This window comes from Eretmochelys imbricata, chromosome 17 (assembly GCF_965152235.1).
Source record: "Eretmochelys imbricata isolate rEreImb1 chromosome 17, rEreImb1.hap1, whole genome shotgun sequence".
In the NCBI taxonomy this organism is placed as follows: Eukaryota; Metazoa; Chordata; order Testudines; family Cheloniidae; genus Eretmochelys; species Eretmochelys imbricata.
This window is the reverse complement of record NC_135588.1, coordinates 1,341,496-1,366,480: the sequence shown is the minus strand read 5'-3', so window position 1 is coordinate 1,366,480 and position 24,985 is coordinate 1,341,496. Positions and strand designations below refer to the sequence as shown.

Below are 24,985 nucleotides of genomic sequence, written 5' to 3'. Positions count from 1 at the left end.
GATGTGCGACTATTGAGAGATGAAAATACGCATCCTTCAAGTTGAGGGTGGCATACCAGTCTCCTGGATCCAGTGAGGGGTAATGGAGGTTAGCGAGACCATGCAAAACTTGAGTTTCTTTACGTGCTTGTTGAGTTGTCGCAGGTCCAGTATGGGTCTGAGGCCCCCCCCCTTGGCCTTTGGTATTAGGAAGTACTGGGAGTAAAAACCCTTGCCCCTTAGCTCCTGAGGAACCTCCTCCACTGCCCCTACCGAGAGGAGGGACTGCACCACTTCACACACAAGTTGCTCGGGAGAGGGGTCCCTGAAAGGGGTTGGAGGGGGTCAGAGGGTACAGAATTGGATAGAATATCACCTCTACTGTGCGGAGCACCCAGCGATCCGAAGTAATTTGAGACCAGGCACGGTAGAAAGGGGAGAGACGGGATGAGAAAGTAAGGTGGGAAGGATCCAAAGGTCGAACTGGCAAGCTGTCCTCGACCGTACCCTCAAAAGGGTGGTCTAGAGCCCTGTGGGGCCCTAGGCTGGCCTGAGTTTTGCCCAGGGGGAGGACGTTGCCTCCTCAGAGTGCTCCTGTTCCGCCTATGTGGAGCGTCCCGGCGGTTCTGGGGTTGATAAGGACGAGGAGCAGGTTGAGGCCTAAACTGTCTGCGCTGGGTAGCAGGCGTGTGAAGCCCCAGTGAACGAAGGGTAGCCCTTGAGTCCTTCAAGCTGTGAAGTCTCTTATCCGTCTTCTTGGAGAAGAGAGCTACACCTTTGAAGGGAAGGTCTTGAATGGTCTGTTGGACCTTGTGGGGAAGACCAGAGACCTGCAGCCAGGAGCATCTCCTCATGACCACCCCTGTGGCTGAAGTGCGAGAGGCCACATCTGCCGCGTCCAGGGCCGCTTGTAAAGACGCTCGGGATACCAACTTCACCTCCTCCACGAGCACAGAGAACTCCCCCTGAGCTTCCTGGGGCAGAAGCTCCATAAATTTTGCCATGGACGAACAGGTGTTATGTCCGTAGTGGCTTACTATGGCCCGTTGGTTGGCTAATCGAAGCTGTAGACCTGCTGTGGAGTAGATCTTCTGGCCCAACAGGTCCAGGTTCTTGGCATCCCTGTTTTAAGGGGTGGAGCCTTGAAACCCCTGACGTTCTCTCTGATTGTCCGCTTCGACCACCCGGAGGAGGGTGGGTATAAAGGTATTCATACCCTTTAGAGGGAACAAAGTAGCGGCACTCAGATTTCTTGGCCGTAGGTGCCAGAGAAGCAGGGGTTTGCCACAAGTTCTTAGATGTTTCAGTTATTGACTTGATGAATGGCAGTGCACACCTGGATGGGCCGGAGGGAGCCAGGATGTCTATGACCGGGTCGAAGTCGTCTTCTACCTCCTCTGCCTGAATCCCCAGGCTTTGGGTGGCCTGCTTCAAAAGCTGTTGAAGAACCTGGTTGTCCTCCAAAGCTGGGGCCGGTGAAGTCCCCGCGACCGCTTCGTCGGGTGAAGACGAGGAAGAGAGAACCGGAGGTGGACCCAGTTCACTGCCTTCAGCCCCCCAGCGTCCCTCGGCATGTGGTACTCTGTCTGAGGAACCGGTGCCGATGAAGAACTCTCCATTGCAGCCAGGGCAGGTAAAACTGGTGGGACCGAGACCGTTGAGGCTGGTAGGGACAGAGCGGAGGCTTCCACCGGTGCCATCAGCTGGGGAGCCGGAGCCGGGGCTGGCTGAGGCATCAGTGCCGAAATCATGTGAGTCGGCAGGGCCACTCCAGTCGAGGGCGGCGCCATCATCATCTGTGCCAGCACTGACTGTGGCACAAACGACGCCGTTCTGGAGCGTGGACCATGGACTTGACCCTGGCTCTGATGGTACGCCCAGGGTGTCCAGAAGGGCCATTGAGCAGGTGGTTGCTACTGTTGTTGCCACTGTGCCGGGTATAATTGGTGACTGCGCCGGGACCGGGATCTTCTGCTGTGCGATCTGCTCAATCGAGCCGAGTCTACCTCCGACTCCGAGGTCTCCGAATAAGAAGACCATGGAGGAGCAGTCCCCTGGATCGCCAACAAACGATGACTCGACTCCGGGGGGCGGCGCGCTTCCTGCGTCTGTGCAGGCGGTGCCGGAGATGGAGACCGACGAGCCATCATGGTTGGCTTGCCCCTGGAGTGAAACGGGCCGTGCGGTCGCCGGGGACTTGTCCCTCCTTTGGGAGGAGGCCGGCACCGGGAGGCGCATCAGGTCCATTGCCGCCTCGAACGCCTCTGGCGTTGATGGTGGTTGTATGTCCACCAGATGGTTCAGGGACTGAGGAGGGTTCGGCCTCGACTGGACCCCGGCCGGGGCAGGAGTCGACGAGACCCTGGGTGGAAGCGGTCTGTGCTGAGCCACTCGCAGACGGCACTGGCCCCTTAGGCTTCGGGGGGGGTGTGATTGGCCCCTCACTGGCCTCTTCTTCTTTACCGGCACCAGAAACGGAGAACAGTGCCGAACTGATGCCAACGCCCTATGTCCCTAAGAGTGGCGGTGCTGGTGGGCTTTAGAGTCCTTCGTCTGGCCCAGTTCACACGCCGTTGGCGCCAGAGTGCTGCACACCGAAGAGGACGTGCTCAGTGCCCGGTCGTTGGGTCCCGGGTCGGACTGCGGTCTCAGAGCTGCCTCCATGAGCAGGAGTTTGTCTCTGCTCTCTGTCCTTAAAGGTTCTTGGGCGGAAAACCCTTGCAAATGCGGCACTTGTCCTTTTGGTGAGTCTCACCAAGCACCGCAGGCAGGATGAGTGAGGATCACTCTTGGGTATAAACTTGCCACAGGACTCAGTTTAAACCCTGGAGACCCGGGCATACCCCCGGAGGGGAAACTAATGATCTACCAAACACTACTACCTATGTGATAAGTACAGAAAGAAAAGGAGGACTTGTGGCACCTTGGAGACTAACAAATTTATTTGAGCATAAGCCTTCGTGAGCTACAGCTAACCTCATTGGATGCTTCATCTGTAGCTCACGAAAGCTTATGCTCAAATAAATTTGTTAGTCTCTAAGGTGCCACAAGTCCTCCTTTTCTTTTTGCGAATACAGACTAACACGGCTACTACTCTGAAACTAAGAACAAAAACACTGCTAAGGCGCTTGCTGCAAGAGCGAGCAAAGTTCCAGCTAGCCGTCACGGGCAGTAAGAAGGAACTGAGGGAGTGGGGGTCGGCGGGGCTCGATATTGGGCGCCACCCCAGGGGGCGCCCAGGCCAACCGTACTGACACTGCTGGGGGAAAAATCTTCCAGCTGGCGTGCACTCGGCGTGCACACACCTGCTTGGAATGGACATGAACAATCACTCGAAGAACAGGCTGTGTCTGATCCTTTTGTTTTCCTTGTTTTCTCCATGTTCACTTACGTATAAATTAGTACAGCAAAGTGCTTCATGCCCATCAGTATTATAGCATCACATCTACAATACTTTAATTAAATAAACAACAGCTGCTGTTTCAGTACCAATCCCATGTTTCAGGTGTGTAGAAGTCACTCATCTGGATTCATGTCAGACTGGAATTTGGGAAACTCTTCCAGTTTCAAAGCAGGGCTATTCTAATAAGGGGTTTGCATTAATCTAACTTTTAAAGACGACAAACAGCATTTTTGCTGCTCTTAGGGTGTCTGATTAAATGCTAATTAAAGGTTGAATTTTAAAGAATGAGAACTTGGAGGCAGAAGGTTTAGGAACAAAGTGAAGGTTTCTGCCTCTAGAGTCTTAAAACAAGCACCCCCAACGTTGTACTGTGGTTGAGAATCCACATCCTTACTGTTTGGGACAAAGAATCAAAGTTGCTTGCCAACCTCTTCATCCTATTGCCTGCTACTCTGTTCAAGCAATAAATATTCACTTTCATTTGGGGTGGGGACATGCTATCTGATTGTACTCAGGGTAAAGTGTGCCAACGTTGCTGAGCCTACATGAATAATTTCCTTCTAACCCTAAGTGGTCATGCCTCCTGGTTAGGATAGAAGCACAGTGGGGAGCTGTGATCAGAAGCTTGTCCTGCTTCTCTCTCTTCTGGGATTGTTTTGTAGACAGAGGATGTGAGTTTCTAGTTTAGAGCTCTTCATCTAGCACCATTAAAAAGCATTAAAATTAGGGCTGTTGATTAATCACAGTTAACTCACGCGATTAACTAAAAAAATTAATCACGATTAATCGCAGTTTTAATTGCAATGTTAAATAATAGAATACCAATTGAAATTTATTAAATATTTTGGATGTTTTTCTACATTTTTATATGTATTCCATGTTGTAATTGAAATCAAAGTGTGTATATATTTTTGCTTACAAATATTTGCACTGTAAAAATGATAAACAAAATAAATAGTATTTTTCAGTTCACCTCATACAAGTACTGTAGTGCAATCTCTTTTGTAAGTTGCACTTTCATGACAATGTAGATTTTTTTTTGTTTTGTTTTGTTACATGACTGCACTCAAAAACAAAACAATGTAAAAATTCAGAGCCTACCAGTCCACTCAGGCCTACTTTTTATTTAGCTAATCGCTAAGACAAACAAGTTTGTTTACATTTACAGGAGATAATGCTGCTCTCTTCTTATTTACAATGTCACCAGAAAGTGAGAACAGACATTTGCATGGCACTTTTGTAGCTGGAACTGCAAGATATTTACATGCCAGATACGCTAAACATTCGTATGCCCCTTCGTGCTTCGGCCACCATTCCAGAGGACATGCTTCCATGCTGATGACACTCATTTAAAAAAATAAGCGTTAATTAAATTTGTGAGTTAACTCCTTGGGGGAGAATTGTATGTCCCCTGCTCTGTTTTACCCGCATTCTGCCATATATTTCATGTTATAGCAGTCTCGGGTGATGACCCAGCACATGGTGTTCATTTTAAGAACACTTTCACTGCAGATTTCACAAAACGCAAAGGTACTGATCTGAGATTTCTAAAGATAGCTACAGCACTCGACTCAAGGTTTAAGAATCTGAAGTGCCTTCCAAAATTTGAAAGGGGCGAGGAGTGGAGCTTGCTTTCAGAAGTCTTAAAAGAAAAACACTCCAATGCAGAAACTACAGAACCCAAACCACCAAAAAAGAAAATCAACCTTTTGCTGTTGGCATCTGACTCAGATAATGAAAACGAACATGCGTTGGTCTGCACTGCTCTGGTTTGTTACCGAGCAGAACCCATCATCAGCATGAACTCAAGTCTTCTGGAATGGTGGTTGAAGCATGAAGGGACATATCAATCTTTAGTGCATCTGGCATGTAGATATCTTGCAATGCCAGGTACAACCGTGCCATGTGAACACCTGTTCTCGCTTTCAGGTGACATTGTAAACAAGAAGTGGGCAGCATTAGCTCCTGCAAATGTAAACAAACTTGTTTGTCTGAGCAATTGGCTGAACAAGTAGAAGTGAGTGACTTGCAGGCTCTAAAATTTTACATTGTCTTATTTTTGAATGCAAGTTTTTTTGTCCATAATTCTACATTTGTAAATTCAACTTTCATGATAGAGATGGCACTACAGTACTCATATTAGGTGAACTGAAAAATACTATTTCTTTCTTTTACGGTGCAAATACTTATCAAAAATAAATATTAAGTGAGCACTGTGCACTTTGTATTCTGTGTTGTAACTGAAATCAGTATATTTGAAAATGTAGAAAATATCCAAAAATATTTAAATAAATGGTATTGTTTTAGTGCGATTAATTGTGATTCAGTTTTTTAATCGCTTGAGAGCCCTAATTAAAATGGCTTTTGAAAAAAATTCACCTATACCAAGGAAGCTCTGCTGAATGCTCTGCTGTTTATGCAGTATGTTTGAGCAGCTTTTCATCTACTGATGGTGATTTAAACAGTGAAATTCACATTTGTATTTCACTTCTGTGCAGGAAAAATAGTTGTGTGCATTGTGTAATCCTGATTGCTTTGTTTCCTGGCTGATTTGTAGCATCACACTGTGTGCCTTTATACAAGCATGTTTTAGGAGCAGTTACTTTAAGATTTTCAGCATTGTTTAAAAGGACACAGTTGTGTGTGGTGGTGAGCAGCAAACTTTTGGCCAGGAACAAAACTCCCTGTTTCAATCTTCCTTTTTCTCCATTGCAGGGTAGAGTTCACAGTAGGGGACAAGCCTATTAATAACTTCCGCATGATTGAGAGGCACTACTTCCGGGATCAGCTGCTCAAGAGCTTTGATTTTGAATTTGGGTTCTGCATCCCCAGCAGTAAAAACACTTGTGAACACATCTATGAATTCCCACAGCTCTCGGAGGATCTCAGTAAGTTCTCCCAGTCAATGGGTTGCCAGGGAGGGACGATAAATGGCGGTATTTTGGAGGACTCCATCTCAAATGGAGCTATGTATTTATTGTGAAGTGGGAATGGGAGAGTACAAAAACCACTTGGAAGCATCAGTGTTAATAGAGAAATCATATTCTTGTGCCAGATGTACAACCACCGCTGAAATGGCTGTGCTTGTCTCTTACCAACAGAAGTTGGTCCAATGAAAAATATTACTTCACCCATCTTGTGTCTCTAATATTGTGGGATTGATGCGGCTACAACATTTCGTTTTGTGGTGCATTTTTAGAATTATTTCCATCAAACTGTGAAGACCTAAGTAATTACAAAATCACTTAACATTGCTGTATAACTTAGTGCAGCTGAGCTGTAGAAATCAGGATTGTTGCACATTAAATGTAAATGATTTGGCCCAAGTCATTGGTCATCGGGGGGAGGGATAGCTCAGTGGTTTGAGCATTGGCCTGCTAAACCCAGGGTTGTGAGTTCAATCCTTGAGGGGGCCATTTAGGGATTGGGGCAAAAATTGGGGATTGGTCCTGTTTCAAGCAGGGGGTTGGACTAGATGACCTCCTGAGGTCCCTTCCAACCCTGATAGTCTATGATCTAGTCTAAGTCCCTGGGGCTTTGGCTATCAGCAAAAGAGTAACTCTGGGGCAGGGGGTTGTAGCTTCATGTTTATTCTTTCAACAAAAGTCATGTCAAATGTGCCAAGTTTTGAGTTTTTCTGCCTAAATGCCAGCTCTGCAAACTACCTAGGACTCAAAAATTGAGCAGTATTTTTTTTTCTACCTCTTCTTCAGAGATAAGATTCTGCACTCAGAATTTACCATCGCTGACAATGATCAACAGAGAGAGTGCTCACTCTTCTGTAGATGTATTGGTCGCGCTATATCAATTTCAGTTATAAACAGGCTGTGCAGGGTCTAATGATTGATAGATGTTGTCAGCATGTAACAGGCCTGAGAAGTATGTTTTATATATAGGTGGTTATCAGCATATCAGTGGAAAGTGTTTATAAGCAACCTGTTTGACACTAATAATTGTTTACCCATTTATTAAAACATCTACCGGTTGCTTATTGAAAAGCTTGTAAGTGGAACCTTAATATGAGGAGATTTCTGTATTGCCTGTGGAATGGTATCCACTTTCGAGTGTCAGTCGTGCTCACAGGAAGCAAATTCTGAGTAAGAATGGCATGTCCCTAGTCACTTTTTGAGCGTAGCACCCCTCTGCTCCCCTCACCCCTGGCTCCCTTTTAAACCTTGTGCTTAGAAAGGAAGGCTTTATGCTTAAAGCACTAGACTAGAACCCAAGGAGATCATGGTTCACTTCCTGCCCTGTCACAGACTTCATGTGTGATCTTGAGCAAATCACTTTGCTTTTTTGTGCTTCAGTTGCCCATCAGTAAAATGGAGATGATTCTTCCCATCTCACAGAAGTGTTGCAAGGAGAAGCACATTAATGCTTATTAATAGGGCCCTGAGAAACTATAGTTCGATGGACTGTGCAGAAATCACAAAAGTAGTCCAGTACTGCGATTTTTCCAACAGCAGAGAGGGGGCCTCTGCATATGCAGTTTGGTGCTTGGCGCAGCTCATGGTGTGTGGCAGCCTCCTGTTGGAGCAGTGCTGCCTTGTGTAAAATCGTCTGCTAAATCGCTTCCCCCCCCAGACTGCTTTCATTTCCTCAGCCAGCTGCAGATTTTTTTTCTCTTTCTTCCTTTCTTCTGCCAGGTGGGCGGGCACCAATCTGGCTCATCTGCTGCACACTTGATAGCTAGTTTTATGCAAGGCCACTGCTTGGAATGTGAGCGGCCTGAGTGGGGAGCTGGAGACACACGCCAGTTACTGAATCCCCCCAAACTACTGTTCTGATGTCACACTGAGCATGAGACCAGTGCCTGCTGATGGGAAAATTGCAGCCGTTTGGGGGGACTTGGCAGGTGGTGCACACTTCACCTCCCCACTTACTCTGTGGCTGATCATGGTCCAGAAAACCGTCTGCAGGTGAGCAGCTGAGCAGATGGGTGGGCACAAACTAGGAGATAGGAAGATTTCAGAGTAACAGCCGTGTTAGTCTGTATTCGCAAAAAAGAAAAGGAGTACTTGTGGCACCTTAGAGACTAACTAATTTATTTGATTATCATACACATTGTAAGGAGAGTGGTCACTTTAGATAAGCTATTACCAACAGGAGAGTGGGTTTGTGGGGGGGGAACCTAGATTTGTGCTGGAAATGGCCCAACTTGATTATCATACACATTGTAAGGAGAGTGATCACTTTAGATAAGCTATTACCAGCAGGAGAGTGGGGTGGGGGGAGGTATTTTTTTCATGCTTTGGGTGTATAAAAAGATCGTCTACACTTTCCACAGTATGCATCCGATGGAGTGAACTGTAGCTCACGAAAGCTTATGCTCAAATAAATTGGTTAGTCTCTAAGGTGCCACAAGTACTCCTTTCCTTTTTGAGATAGGAAGAGAGGGAGATCGTAATTTGCAGCCACCAGAATAAATCGCAGCAATTCATGAGGGACTCAGTGGCCGGTTTTATACAAAAGAATGCAGCAGTGACCTGTTGCTGACTGTATTCCATGCATATCTCATGAAAATCAGTACCGGACCCATGACACTTCTGTGAACTTTCTTTAACAAATCCTTGATTTTTCTCAGCACCCTACGCATGAGGGCGCTTAGTTACTATGGAGGGCAGGTAAGTACCTAGACAGTACGATTTCTCCTGGTCACTTGTTTCAGGATGGCCATTAGTTGTTACCAGAACAACCATGTAAACTGTATCTTTATACATCCTGGTATAACTGCTGAAGAAAACACCAGATTTACAGTCTATCGATTGTGTGAGGTAAAAACAAAAATTTACCAATGTGCAACTTCTTTTGCAGTTCGAGAGATGATCCTTCACCCCTATGAGACACAGTCGGACAGTTTCTACTTTGTAGACAACAAGCTGGTGATGCACAACAAGGCAGATTATTCGTACAGTGGAGGACCATGAGTACTGAGTGGACAGCAGAGCCGTGCTGGCCTTTCCTTTCCTGTAGAAATTGTCAGGGATTCTATCACCTTCCTGCAGTTGACTTCCAGGGTCAGCTGAGCACAGGTCCATGAACCAAGGACTCTTTGCTTGTAGGAGTTTCATGACTAAACTTGTTGAAGTCTTTCATCTTCCCTGAGCTTTGAAGCAGAACCCAGTCCTTCAAGAACTCTAAACACAGTTCCACTCCAATGAGTGATCTTTGGTCACCAGAGTCTGAGGCTCTTTAAATAGCTCTGTGTAAAAATGTCCTGATATATCATCCAGTTAGTATAAATCCAGGAATTCTGGGCCCAAATTCTCCAGATCCATGTTTTCATTATTAAGCCTCTCTTTGTACAATTGCTCTCTCTTAGAATGTGGGGTGGAAGAGCCTGTGAACAAGCAGAAGTCTAATGCAAATACAGAGATGCATATCTTTATCTGATTCTGTTTATGAATGCTTCAAAGGGCACAGTTTTAATCCTAACTTCATTTGTACATCCACATAAAAATGTCTTGTCTTTAATCCTGAGAAACAAAATGTAAGTGTGATTTTAGAGAGAGAGCACCTCTCTAAATCTATAACTCAGCACATGTTTTACCTCCACATAACATTTCCTGTAAGGTATCCTGGAAACAATGAAACTCACCCTGAAGGACAGTAATTCAAGGACAGGTCTGTCTTAAACTGCCCTTTTTTTCTGCCTCTGTTAGAAACCTATTATTGAGGGTCTGCAAGTCCCCACAAGCGTTGTCCTCTTTCATTTCAGCTTCTGTGTTCTTTGCTGAATCTTTCAGTCAAGAAGTAGATATGTTTTTAGTTTAGCTTGGCATTATCAGGCAGTTAATTTTCAGCCTGTACCTGGTGTAAGCTTTTCTTCCCTGAATCAGATTTCTTCTTTAGCTACCTTTAGAGAAAAGATGCTTCAGTAGGGTTGTCAGAGGAAAGTAGTTCCGTTTCTCGAAGGTGATTCGAGCGAATGGACTTTCTGGTTTTTCTTTTATGTCTGAATTTGAAGCATTTTATGGTCAGGTGTATTTGGTTTTTGTCCAAAATTTTTTGGGCCAGCTATTAATGTCTCAGAGAGCGTAAATTTGACACTGTGCATCTACGGTCAGTGTACAACATAGGTTAGCCAAAATGATTGCGCCCCTTCCAGTCCCGCGTAAGGCATTTAAGAACGGTTTTGCCCAAGTCTCTCATAGTATGCTGCTCTTTGGAGCAGGGAAGTGGAGGGGAGAGGCAAAAGCAAGCTAATGAATCAGAGAGAATCTGCTGTACTGTACATTAGAATAGATAAAAATCAATTAAAAGGTCCAAAATGAACAGAAGCAAAGGATGAAAGCTTTCTTCCTTTTGTTTGCAGGCAACTTATGGTCATGAAACCCTCACTCAAAAAATTTGCTTCACTGGTATCAGAAGAATTAAGCTTTGCAGTTTATAGCTATTTCTATGAATACATTGTCTTTATGTCTAATTCTGTGAGTTAAGTGGAACATTTATACATTAGCCTCAGACAGATCCGATTGTAACAATTTTTTAAAATACCATTTCCAGTTGTTACTAACACCTTTCCTCCAGTCACAGCCTAGTCAACCAAGAAAATTGCAAACTATTCCAAATGTAACCGTCCATCACCTGAAAAGGGAGGCCTTGTCTGAGAGAGCTGCCATCAGTGGGATTGTGATAATACTAAGGGTCACTGTTTGCTCTTGGTTGGCTTGTTTTTTACGTTGGACAGTTGATTGTTTTCTGAGGCAACTGCAGCAGGTGGGGACACAACATAGATCATTCTTAGTTTAAAAAATTAACTGTAGCCAAAGTGTGTGTACGCAGTTCACTGCTATAACAAAACAGCAAATACTACCCAGATGAGACCTGTCGTCATGACCGCTTCTTTGTATTGTAGCTAACTGCAAAATCAGCCCAGGGCTGACTTGTCCATTTTAAGATGGTTATAAGGAATTTTCCCAATTATTTTTATATTCAAGTCTGATCAGCCATGTATCTTAGCACAGTGAATCATCCGAAAATGAAAAACAGTTTACAAAAAACGTTGGACAATTTAAAATTGTTTTTTGTATTTTTTTGCATCAGGGCTGTTATACTGTCTTACAAATCAAGAGACTTTCCAAACTCATGGAAATATTGAACAGCTTTTGAAATAGTCGATATGTATTAATATATAAAAAATACACTGTTATTTGGAGACAGTAGAGTGTTTTTAGCCATTACTCCATATACTTCCCCATACTAATATCTTCCATCACTCATTCATTGTCCATATTAACCTCTTTTGTGCTTAATTATAACAGCTACATACAGCAAGTGTGCCTGTCCAGCACTGGCAGACATACATGTTCCAGGAGCAGAGAGTTAAAATGTCATCTTTTAATGTCTCAGTCCACTGCTGTGAAAGTGGTGTCAGTTCCATGTCACCTTTTAGCTTATCTTTTCATATATTGGGTTGTCATCTCAAGGATCCTCTTGGTATGTGATGTTGTAACAAGCCATTTGGAAAACACTCAAATTCATTAGTCCCCAGCTCCTTTTCACACTCTTTTTGCAACCTCTTGTTGCTCTTTTTAAAGATTCCCTTGAAGTATTAGTTGATTATAGGATTAAAAATGTTATATCTTTTGAAATGGGAAGTGGCTAAACAAAATATGCTATGGGGTTGCCTGCTTTTATCAAATCATAGGAACAAGAAGCTAGAGAAAAGGTACTTCGTTCCCAGAAGTGCAATAAGTTACAGAATGAGCTTCTTGGTACACTGCATTTTATTGCAAGTGGGAGGCTAAGTGTAAAAAAAGAATGAAATATTCATGACCAGATTCTGGGACTAGTTTGGAAAACTGATCATAACCCATATTCAGAGGGTTATATTTTCAGGCTAGAAAAAAATCATGATTTATGTAGAAATGTTTAACAGCTAGTTAGTTTGCCCAGTCCTATAAATAAAAATGCTGATATCCTTTAAAATAGAGGAGAAAAATTTTCAGCCATTTAATGGAGTAAACTACTTGATTATCTTTTGGCTTTGGGTTTTCAATGGCTGCATTATAAGTTATTCTTTTCAAAAATCAAATGTGGAAAAAAAACTGTCAAAGTGCTAATGTTACAAGACAGCCTGAGATACAGTTATGAATTCTTTAGACCAGTATGAAGCTTTCTCTAGAAGTGTTATGAAGACAGAATTTTACAGTCCACTGTAACTGTCATTCTGTAGTTGCAAACAGTTTTTCACCTAGAGAGCTGTATGCTGTCATAAATTGTTTCCAACTTTTAAATAATCTAAGATTAATACAAAAAGAAAAAGAAAGGCCTTGGCTAACGGACAGGTTCCATTTCTACTCTGGCTGCTCATGCAGAAATATGCTGTGTAATATTGATGCAACATCCATCGAATTATACTGCACATATCTGTGAAATATACATGAAAAATCTAGTAGGAGCTTTTCCAGTATATTCATCGTTTTAGTGCAATTTTATGACAAAATTATTATTTTTTTCCTTCTTCTGGGGCTTATTTTGTAACAAACTTCTAATCTTTCCTCTGATCTTAAGATGGGTCACTTTTTTTGAGATATGAAGGAGCAGAGTTACATATGAAAGAAACTGTCTATAAGAGATCATTTTAAAACCAAATGCTTATAAGATGCTGAGTGCCTTCAACTACCATTGGTTTGAATGGGAATTAAAAGCACTTGGCACCCTTCTAGAATCAGGCCCATGACTTCTTTTAAAAATTGATACCTTTTTTTTGGCAAAAGGTAGAATTGAAATTAAAACATTTTTCATTCATTGTTTCCAGAAGGCTCTTAGCTACTCTCCCTGTAGCTGTTTACTCTGTATTGACTATTAATCCATGCTGGGTTTACCTTTGTGTCCAGGCTCTGAAATCCTAGCTTTCCAGATGGGTATTGCATTCACTTTACACCCAGCAGGTCAAGCCAAGACAGTACACCTTAAAATTGGGTTTCAGAGTAGCAGCCGTGTTAGTCTGTATTCGCAAAAAGAAAAGGAGTACTTGTGGCACCTTAGAGACTAACAAAAATGTTCTTAAAATTGGGGTGTTCTAATTACCCTCTTCCCCAGCCCCACATATGATTTTAATAGCCACTGTATTGAGAATTCCATGTATGACAGTACCATTTGAGAGTCGGGACCCTAGTTTGCAATGATATAAAGGATTATCTCTAATGTTATTGATTTGTAAGCCACTGGCTATTAAATGTTGGAACTGAAGCGAGATAAAAGAGCAAGAGGGTAATCAAGATGACCAGCTTTGAGATTAGATGTTCCTTATTATTAATATATTGATCATGTCTTTTCTTATTTGTTGAATTAACTTTGTAAAACCCTTAGTACTCTCTGGGAACACGTTAATATTTTCCTGCACTGTGCTTCACTTAAGTGAAGTTTGATGCTGTAGGAGTTCCTGCTGTTGCTAACGTTCATAGACTTTAAGGCCAGAAGGGACCCTCATAATCATCTAGTCAGACCTGCACTGACATAACTCTTCTTGAAATAAGGAAATCAATCATGTCTCAATTTAGTTATTCTAAGTGGACAAAGTATTGGACTTTCTCTTTTCTAGATCTTTATAATTTAAGTTCCTTGGAAATATAGGGAGGTTTTCAAATAGCAAAAATAACATTAAATGAATACCTTTACTGTATGGTCCAATATTTCACAGATTGCTAGACTAGAAACATATTGTTGGAACAGGACAAATGCTTTCAAGACCAATACATTTTTATATGCTCTGGCCTTGGACCAATGATGATCAAGAGAAAAGATTCCTGCAGATATAGTATATGTCCTTTATGCTGTGAGATGGTTTGTGCATTAATTGACTATTCCATTATCATCGTTGACTGGGGAGGATTTTTGAGCCTGATTAAATGTAGGCAGTCTCTTCATTTCAAGATTAAAAACAAGATGTTATGTTAATGTTCTTGCTCACAGTCTCTTTTGTAATAAAAAGTCTTGTTGTATGAGCAGATCAGTAAGATGGAACTGCTTGGCTTGTCTGTCAGCCATTGGGTCACACTGAAAATGCTCATACAGGGTAGCAAAAGTGCAACCTGCAACTGCACATATCTTTAATATAGAGATACAGGCTAAAAGTTCCAACATGCAAGCTTCATCTTAATCCAAACTACCTACTCACTTGCATCAAGGATGGAGCACTGTGTGTCAGAACCTGGTCTCCATGGGTCAAACCTTTCTTAAAGAAGAAAACAAGTGCAACATGCTCCATTTTATGACCATTAGATGCAATCCTTTGGCTCAGGGAAGTGGCCAGTGCTGCCCTTGGTTGTAAAATTTGAAGACCCTGTACTATTATAAAAGACACTGTTGAAGAGTGTGCATGTCTAGGGGTGTCTATTGAACTATCCTCTTAAATTGTGAACACTTGGTAGAAACTGTTTGTTTTTGGTTGAACAGCACCTATCGTTTTGTTGGTGCTCCTGACATTCAACCTCCATGCCTCGTATGTATTGTAAAAATAATCTGTTAATAAATCTCTGTAATCTCTGTGAAAAGTTGAATTGGCAAATAGCTCCAGTTAACCAGGTCTGACTAGGAGCTGGATTCCAGGAACCAGTGCTACCACTTGAAAGAAACAGAAGTGGAACAACTGAGAAACTACACGGTAGATTTTTGTTCACTGGAACTAAGAACTGTAAGGTCCTGACAGCTTTAACTGTTTTTCTGTTAAAGGAAAACCTTAGCTCATAGCTTCTGTTAGCAGTTGTTTTTCTGAACCCCAAATGTAAGTACTAGTGAAGTTTACATAAATGTTTTAATTTTAAAATCAGATTTATACTTAGTCTCCGACAGCTCTTTATCAACATGCAAACACAAGAGTGATATGCTGGGCATGAAATGCCAGATGCATTATCTTCTGAATCATGGCATAGTCTAAACAGATGATACTGTACGTTTGTAGATCCATTTATATGATTTAGTGAACACTTCCCTAGAATCACTGTGCTAATGCCTTCCTACTGTAATGTTTGCTTTTACTTTAATGCTACACTGAGAATACCTAACTGAATGTGACTTTTTTTGCATAAAATCAGATTGGATTGTCTATTAAAATATGTATTTATAAAATAAAAATATATTTTTGGTGGAAGGAAAGTAAAAATGTAGGCATAATTCCATTGGGATAATGTTAGCAACATTTTTATCAAGTTTATTTTATAAATGTTTGTATCTTGTTAGTTGTCTATCTTCAGTTTGCAGTAAGAACATCCACTGTAGCTCACTTAGTAGAAACACATTGCACTGCCATGCAGAGAACCTGGGGTTGGAAGAATTAGGATTGTTTTTCCTTCTGGAATTGAGAGAAACTGAGCAAGTTGCCATGAAGAATTTAAGCCCTGGCAGTCAATCCACCTGACTGGCATTGGTTTGAGCACTTAGTTTGCTTTATTTGTTTGCAGAGACTGATGAGAATAATTCAGAATAAAGAAAATTAGAATATGATTTTAAGGACTCCCTATAGGGGGTAGGAGTATAGATGTTAGAAGTAATGAACACAAGGAGTCAAAATAGTGAGTGAATTTGCTCACTCAGAGCTATTTAATATTGCCAGTTCAGTCATCAGTATTTAGGTTAGAGAATATGCTTAAATATTTCTATTATTTTGGAAAAGGGGTTAAAATGTGTATCTTTCATTAGCAAGTATTTTGTTTCTTGTAACAAACTGCGAAATGTTTAAAAAAAATTAAAGGTAAATTATTGATCCTAAAAATGGTGGTTTGGTTCTTTGCATTGAATGCTGGTATTTTGTATGATTAATGTATTATTCCGCTTTAGCATGAAAGTGTGTTGTTCTACAGCGCCCCTAGAAACCTTTTAATGAAGAGCTGGGACTTGTTTGGATTTAAACATTCCGTTACAGTATTTGCAGCCCAGTCTTCTGTTAGTGTATAACTACCAGAAAACTAAACTAATGATGGAAGCGTTACAAAGCACAAAAGAAAAGTATAGTGAAAAGTAAATTAAAAAATGAGTTTTAATAATCTCAGATGGTAATAGTATAGTAACATAGGTAAGGACACACTGGCTTTTAAAACCGATTATTTCAAAACATTACAACATTGCTTCAATATTTAGTCCTTGTATTAAATCCTCAAGCCTTAGAATTAACCTGGGGATCTCATTATTTGCCTATTAATGTGTACGGTTTATACAAAGGGAAGTCGGTCAGACACTAGTACACTATAAATAAACCCTTTTACTTCACCACACAGCAAACACTTGTTATAAAGTTTTCTACTGAATGCATCCGATGAAGTGAGCTATAGCTCATGAAAGCTTATGCTCAAATAAATTTGTTAGTCTCTAAGGTACCACAAGTCCTCCTTTTCTTTTTAGGGTTTCCACTGGCACTGAATCTTCATTTCACAATGCATGGAAAAGAGGGTTTTGAGGAACATACGTTCAAGTATGGACTAATGTCAATTAGTAAGAACAATAAAGGAAATAAAGGCAAAATATGTGTCAAATAAAAAGATCTGAATGATCAACTGTCTGGTGAGGAAACAGCTAGGTCATGTATGTGAATGGTTTAAAATTGCAAAAAACTTCCTCTGTAGTTTGCCTGTTTTTTGGTCTGTGTGTGGGGTGTTTTTTGGAAGGGATATAGACAATTTTTTTAAAAAAATAGTTACAAATTACCTAAGATTACTATAAATTAAACTTTTTTCCTACATTTGACAGTACTTTAAGAACAGTTATTTAGTTTGTATTTTTGCTTGAGTGGCTCTCCTACACAACAAGAGGGAAGACTTTTTTTAAGTATATAACCTCAAAAATTGGCAAGGGGACTTTTGTTGCATATGTTGTACCTGAAGCTATTTTAACTCACTTTTTGAAAAGGACTTTGAAACTTATAGTTGCAAGACTGCATTAGTTTTCAAAATATTTGGAGAAAAAGGTTTTATTTTCCAAGCATTTGGTTAGAGATCTGAAGACAAAAATAGTGGTGTGGCAATACAAATGCATTTTAAATAAGATTAAATATTGCTTAAATTACAGGAAAGACAAAAGAAACTTGAAATAAAATATGGTAACTGAAAAGAGGGTAGTAACCTCCAGAAACCAGTAACCTGGAAAATGATTCAGACATCAGGTTGGTGGGAGTATTTTGTGGCACAGGTTATTCTGAGTATATTATACAGAACTGGGAGCTTCCCTTTCTATTGCATCAGGATACTCTCCTGTGCAATCTGCAATGCTTACCATGTAGAATCAGATTCAGAATTTAGCATACAGCTGTAGTGGCTGTCTCGGTTCTCTGAACTGAAATTGAAGTAGCCAGTATGTGGGTGTGTGGCACCAGTCTTGACCCTATCTAATATGAGGGATAACTAATTTCAGTTCTTGGCATTTCCAGCTATGTTAATCCTAGCATTATTGGGCCTAGTGCAAACAGTGTTGCTCATGAAATGGTGGCTAAACTGCAGCGAAGTTGAGTATTTCTTGGAACAGTTAGGCTAAAACAATCCATTTTTGTTTGACTATCTAACCGCTGTAGTAAATTTTAATTTGTCAGAGTAACTGAGGATGCCTTAACTACATAAACCCGGCATAGCAAGAGATTAGAATTTACATCCTGGAACTCCGAGAACAAACTACTTAATATGAGACTTTGGTACTTGGAATATAGATTGCAGAATTCCTTCATGCTCTGTGCTGTCAGTGGTCCCTATGCTTTGTATCTGCCACTTTCTGTTCCGCACAGGGAAACGATACACATGTAAATCATTTCTAATAGCTGTGAGGTGGTGTATTTCAGAAACTTGTCAGTCTTTAAAATAAGAGTTTTGGACAAGTTCTCAAATACAGGATATTTAAGGGTTAAACTATGCAACTTCTAAATGTTGAATCAGTTATTGAGACTAAATGAATCACACACAGAACTCTTAAGGCAAAGCCTCTCCCTCTCTCTACAAAATAAAATTCCCAAAACCAAGTTTTGTCCTTAATCAATTCTGTCATTTTATGAAAGTAACTTATTTAGCAACTGCAGGGAAGTGAGTGTCCATTTTTATAATGACCTCTTCTTTCCTGCTTCTGCTGCTCTTGGCCTTCTGCAGCTTGGGGTACTTCATAACTGATTCTTTCCTTCCTTCCTGTTTCATGTTGTGTATCAGCTGCATTTTGATTTGAGGAAGAGCAGGGTGGAGGAAACAACGTTTTATTTCTGAACTTCCTGTACAAAAATATATAATTTTACAGTTCAACTTTTTTCTGATGATCATCTGCGTATAAAAGCAGTCAGATAAGTGCACGGGTATATGTTGCCTAGTTCCAGCAAATATATGACATTTCATATTAGCTCACATTGAAAATTAAAGGGTCAAGGTGGTCAAGTCCAAAATAGTTTGCTCCATGAGGATGGTAGGTTTTAAACCGGGGCTCCGTGGCAAGCAGGTTTTAGGGGGTCCATCAAAATAAACTAGAGCACAGGGCCAGTGTTAGACGCACTGGGGCCTAGGGTGGTGGGCTGAAGCCAAAGCCTGAGCAATTTACCCTCATGGGGCTTGGGGCCCTGGTCAATTGCCATGCTTGCTACCTGCTAACGCTGGCTCTTGCTTTTAATCTTCTGGATATGCAGAAAAACAGTTGTGGCACAGGTGGGCTGTGGAGTTTTTATAGCATGTTGGGGGGTGGGGGGAGCTCAGAAAGAAAAAGGTTGAGAACCCTGCTCTAAAACAATGTGGAATCTATTAATCTCTGTAGGCTGGGTCACCCCATTGCTAACTGTTACAAGAATACAGTAGGCATTCCAGAACCCTATCGTTGCTGGCTCCTTTCTTTAAACATTAGTCTTATCAGTTACAATCTCCTTATAAGAATGGAGCATGCAGAGAGAGCAGAACAGCACTGCATGAATACATGTTACTGTAACTCCAGTGTTTTGTGTTTGTTGGTAGACAGCCAAATCGGAGTGTGGTTGTAATGCTGTTTGTAGTTCTGGTTTTATAGGGAAAGTCGTGAAAGGCCACACAAAAAGTGATTGGCAATAGCAAAGGGGTGGTTCTAGTCCAAGGGTATTGGAGGGGGCTTATTTACTGTTTGGAAAAAAATATATATTTTGGCTCTACAATTGTAGAGTAGATGTTTGGGCTCAGGCTGCAGTTTGAGCCCAAACATCTACATTGACATTTTATAGCCCTGTGAACTAGAGTCAGCTGATCTGGACTCTGAGATGCCGTAATATAGGCAAACTCTAAGAGTCCTCTTTTTTAATTTAAATGGATGCAACCCCTGATTTAGCATATTCCAGTGCCCCTGGAGATTGCCCAGAACAAATGAGCAGTTGGGCTGCTTGCTAGTAGAATTCCAAACTCTGAAGCATTACTTCCCGTTCTAAATACAAGAATTCTAGTTTTTTTCTGTCCAGTTATTTGTATTGAAATGCACCAAGCAGCATCTGAAAATAAACTCTCTGGGCTCTGAATGGGTAGTATTGGAAGCTAGTAGTTCAGGACAGTGTATTCATGTTCAAACAGCTAATACAACCCAGCCAAGTGCTGAAATGCTTCCATGTGTTCACATGCTCTTGTATTTATAGCAGTAGAAATGAATTTCAGCTGAGGCAACTGGAGCACGAGGCATAAACTTGCAGGCTTGCCTGCACTGCATGCTGATATAACTTATGTCACTCAGAGGTGTGAATGAGCCACTCCCCTGAGCGGCAGGAGAGCTCTCCCCCACTGGCAGAAAGCGTCTTCGGCGGACACGCTGCGCAGGTGGAGCTGTGCCGCTACAGGGCTTCTAGCACAGATGAGCCCAAAGTACTGTTCACCCCCTGAAAGCGGGAGAGTGCCCGCAGCCCCTCTTGCCAAGGGCAGTGAAGAGAAGCTGTGTACATAGATAACTAATTCAAGTCCCATCCATCCACAAAAACCCATAAACCAAGTGGGGTGCTGCTTTTAACTTGAGTCGGCTGGCTTTCCCTAAAGCCCACATGAGTACAATTTACCAGCTGCTAACGCAATCTCTCTGGGCTGCTAATCCCATCGCTCCCTGCATCTCCCTTGGTTTGCAGTGTGGCTGCTCTCAGCCCGAGTATGTCTACACTTTAAGGCGAGGGTGTGATTTTCCAGCTCGAGGAGACATACTTGTGCTAGCTCCCGTTGAATTAGCACTGCAATAATCATGTAGCCACGGCAGCATAAGTGGCAAGAGGGGCTAGTGCATGCCCACCAGACACACTAGGTATGTACTTGGGGTTGCTGTCCCCCTCCTGCCACTCATGCTGCTGTGGCTACTCCGTTTTTAGTAGGCTAGCTTGATGAGAGCTAGCGTAAGTATGCTTTAAGATGGGAATCACACCCCGGTTCAAAGTGCAGACAGAGCCAAAGCAGTGTTAATTTGAATTAACTCTGCAGTTAAGGGAGCCATAATTGGTATTACCTCAAGTTTATTAAATTTCATACAGAATTTAGAAAGATATGCCTGAAAATTCAGCCTAGTTACTAAGGCTTTGTCTACACAAGCACTTTTTGTTGGTAAAACTTTTGTCGGTCAGGGGTGTTTTTTTCACAGATTCCATTGTTTTTTCACACCCCTGACCCACAAAAGTTTTACCAACAAAAGCGCCAGTGTGGACAGTGCTATGTTGACAGGAGAGCATCTCTGCTGACATGGCTACTGCCCTTCGTCGTGGGGGGTTTAGGAGCTCTCTCCTGCTGGCATACACGGGAGCCCTCACAGCGGTGCAGCTACAGCAATATAGCTGTGTCACTGTAAGGTCCGTACCGTGGACACAGCCGAACTTACGCACAGGCCTATCATCTCGTTACTAACGTTTGCCAAATTTGTGCCAGTAAATCTTCCCCTTTTCTTTATTTAGCCATCTCACAGTAGCAATGGGACGATTAGTAGATATAAACAACACTTTGAAAATGTAAACTTCTGTGCAAGTGCTAAGATTTATTTTTAATTCCTTCATGGACAGCATAAACAGTTTATGTGGGAGAGAGACAATGAACATTAACACACAGTTCCTCTGTCTATCCCTTTCTGACAGGCAAAAAAGTACAATTAAACAAAATTCTCATATGTGGCTGGGAGCCTAATTTATTAATTTAACTCCTAACTCGAATCTATGTAATACTGCAAATAAGTAACAGAAGCTTTTCCTGCATTAAAAGAAATTAAAATCTAGGAATAATAGTAAAATACAGTCGTGGTAGATCAAATTAAGTCAACTCTGAAAGTTGTCTGAAGCTTCTCTGATGACTAAAAAGAGTCTCATCTCTACGCATTATACCAGATAACATGCTCTGGCATTTTAAAGTATATTGCTTATTATGCTCCGTGTTACTTATTAAAGGGGCACTGCCAAGATTACCAACTAACATTTCTTTATTTAAACTTTACCACTGCATGACAATTTGCGGGAGGGGACATCTCCCTGTGCAGAATGTATGAGTGCTGGTTGTTGAATGTCTTAGGCTTTGTCTACACTGGCATTTGTGAAAAAATACACCCCTGAACGACAAAAGTTTTAGTGAGAAAAAGCACTGGTGTGAACAGCGCTTCATGGGCGTGAGTCACGCTCCCGGCAACAAAGCCACCGCCCCTCGTTGGAGGTGGTTTTGTTTTATTGCTGGGAGAGCTCTCTCCTGGTGATAGCGTGGCTACACAGCACAGCCACAGTGTAGACAAAGCTTGAGTGTCTGCGGAGGCAATCACCTTCTGTCGGGGTTGGGTCTCTTCCAGACCACGGACAATGGAGGGTCATTAACTGCTGAGGGAGTGTACCTTAGGACAATGGTGCCCAACCTTATTACCCAGACAGGAAGGCCACGTAAACCTGACCTTGCGTGGGCCAAACAGATTCTACATACCTTCCTTGTATAAATTAAAATGATGTAAACATTACAAAATACTAATGAATTTGCTGTTAGTATATTGTGTTGAAGCAGGCTGTGGTGGGCCTCATGAAATGCTCTGGCAGAGGCCATGTATGGCCCATGGGCTGGGCACCCCTGCCTTAGGATAATGGTATGGCTGAAGCCTAGGGGAAACCAGTCAGACCAAGTTTGCCGCAGGGAGGAAGTTTGGAGCAGTGGAATTTCCCCAGAAGCAGAACCAAGATCAGGTGTTAATGCTTGGTGTAAAAAGCAACAAAGCCTCCGAGATTGGGGGAATGGGGGGAGAGAGGGAACAACAAAGAGGTACTCACAGAGATTAAGGAAGCTTGGACAGGAGAGAGAGGAACCTGCTTCTGTAATAGTGGGGCCCTTTTTAACTATGGGACCCAGTTGAGGAAGAAGGAAACTGGCTGCACAGGAGAGGGAGAGAGAGAGAGTTCAGAGAAGTCATGTGCAGGAGGGTGGAAATTGAACTCCCTAGGGGATTCTGACCTAAACCCAAAGAGTGCTCAAGAGTGATGAGGAAACTGAGTCAAGGAAATGTGTGTAGGTGTTTATTTTGTCTAGATCAGTATATTTCTTATGCCAGCTAGAGTAAAAAGTTATTCAGTTTTGGAACCCTTCTAAAATCTGTGTGTCTGTTTGCTTCAACTATCATATGCTCCCAAAGGTGTGAACTGTAAACCTAGAGTGTCCACAAGGATTGGGCACTGAGAAAAGGGTGTGTTTAAGTTACTGGGGAGTCAGCACTGGTCCTTGCTTGGGGCGTAGGACAGCTGGGCTGCAATGTCCCATTTCCATGAAGAGTAATAGAAAGCCTATCCCAGGAAGCGTACCAGAGGTGCTAAGGAAAGAGACCATGCTACAGTCTACTCAGACCAAGGAAAGCTTAAAAGCACATTGGCCGAGTGTGGTTAGACGTAAAACACCGTAGTCTCTTGAATGTCCAGGTAGGGGAGCTCTCAGTGCTGTCTGTTATTAAATGACTCACTTTCGGGATAGTAGTGTATGTGCTTTTTCCCAACTAATTAATGTTGCAGCAGGAAACCACTCATGTGTAATGGTTTATTCTGTGGAAGTTGCACACCTGTTTTTAAAATTGGTTAAAAAAAACCCCCACATTGTATATAGTAGATAAAGTCTTGAGGGTAAATGCTTCAATATGGGACAACTATAACCTATCCTTTGTTGGATAGGGGCCAATATGGTGTGCATGCAGACCCTTTATCTTCCTTGGGAAAAAGGGTGGACTTCCAGACTGTAATTGCACTGAATACCGAATACCTAAGCCAACGGTAGAGCTAGCAAAATAGAAGGTTGTTTAAAATATTAATTGATAATATTTAATTCCCCTTTCCAGTTTTATCACCAAAACAGAATGATCTAGACTTCTGCTTATAAACCTAGGAGTTTGTAAACAAATAGTAGAAAGGTCTACCACTGTTTATTAAAGAACAAATATATAGGATGAATACAAACACCTACAAAAAGGAAAAATAACAACTACCTGTTAGTTATGCAGCATTGCAAATGCTTTCTGATTTTTTTTTCCTTAGCTGGTATGCCAGTATCTTATCTGGCTTATTTCCATTTTCTTAATCACTGTACTAATCATGCTGAAAATGTTTTGTATTTTTCCAGAGAAATTCTGTAGGGCTGTCGATTAATTGCAGTTAACTCCCGCAATTAACTCAAAAATTAATTATGATTTTAAAAAATTAATCATGATTAATCGCAGTTTTAATTGCTCTGTTAAACAATAGAATACCAATTGAAATTTATTAAATATTTTGCATATTTTTCTACATTTTCATACATATTGTATTCAGTGTTGTAACTGAAATCAAAGTGTATATTATTTTTTGCTTACAAATATTTGCACTGTAAAAATTATAAACAAAAGAAATAGTTTTTTCAGTTCATTTCATACAAGTACTGTAGTGCAATCTCTTTGTCATGAAAGTTCAATTTACAAATATAGATGTTTTTTGTTACATAACTGCACTCAAAAACAAAACAATGTAAAACTTCAGAGCCTACAAATCCACTCTGGCCTACTTCTTATTCAGCCAATTGCTAAGACAAAGCAGTTTGTTTACATTTAGAGGAGATAATGCTGCGCTCTTCTTATTTACAGTGTCACCAGAAAGTGAGAACAGGCATTTCCATCGCACTTTTATAGACAGCATTGCAAGGTATTTACGTGCCAGATATGCTAAACATTTGTATGCCCCTTCATGCTTCGGCCAATATTCCAGAAGACATGCTTCCATACTGATGACACTCGTTAAAAAAATAATGCGTTAATTAAATTTGTGAGTGAACTTAGAGACTAACAAATTTATTTGAGCATAACTTTCGTGAGCTACAGCTCACTTCATCGGATGCAAGCTCATGAAAGCTTATGTTCAAATAAATTTGTTAGTCTCTAAGGTGCCACAAGTCCCCCTTTTCTTTTTGCGAATACAGACTAACATGGCTGCTACTCTGAAACAACACATATTTAACTTTTTACACAGTAGTCCATTGACTTCAAAGCACCTAGTGATCTATTGTCCAAGAAGAGATAACTGTAAAAAGTAAAATAGCTGAAAGAATAGTTTTGAAATTATTTTAATTTTAATAATTCCCTTGGTACAACACACAGATAAGGAAATTTGTTTGTCTGAGTGATTAGCTGAACAAGAATTAGGACTGGGTGGACTTACAAGCTCTAAAATTTTACATTGTTTTATTTTTGATA

General features: G+C 41.5%; 1 protein-coding gene across 1 annotated transcript in view; it reads left to right on the top strand.

Annotated features, from left to right (window-relative positions):
- Positions 1-16,088, top strand: part of UNC119 (unc-119 lipid binding chaperone) — a 42,009-nt gene extending 25,921 nt beyond the window's left edge. The window contains exons 4-5 of the mRNA XM_077836591.1: positions 6,098-6,270; positions 9,197-16,088. Coding sequence (XP_077692717.1) covers positions 6,098-6,270; positions 9,197-9,309 — 286 coding nt within the window. The 3' untranslated portion in view covers positions 9,310-16,088. The remainder of the gene's footprint in view (positions 1-6,097; positions 6,271-9,196) is intronic.
- The last annotated feature ends 8,897 nt before the right edge of the window (positions 16,089-24,985 follow it).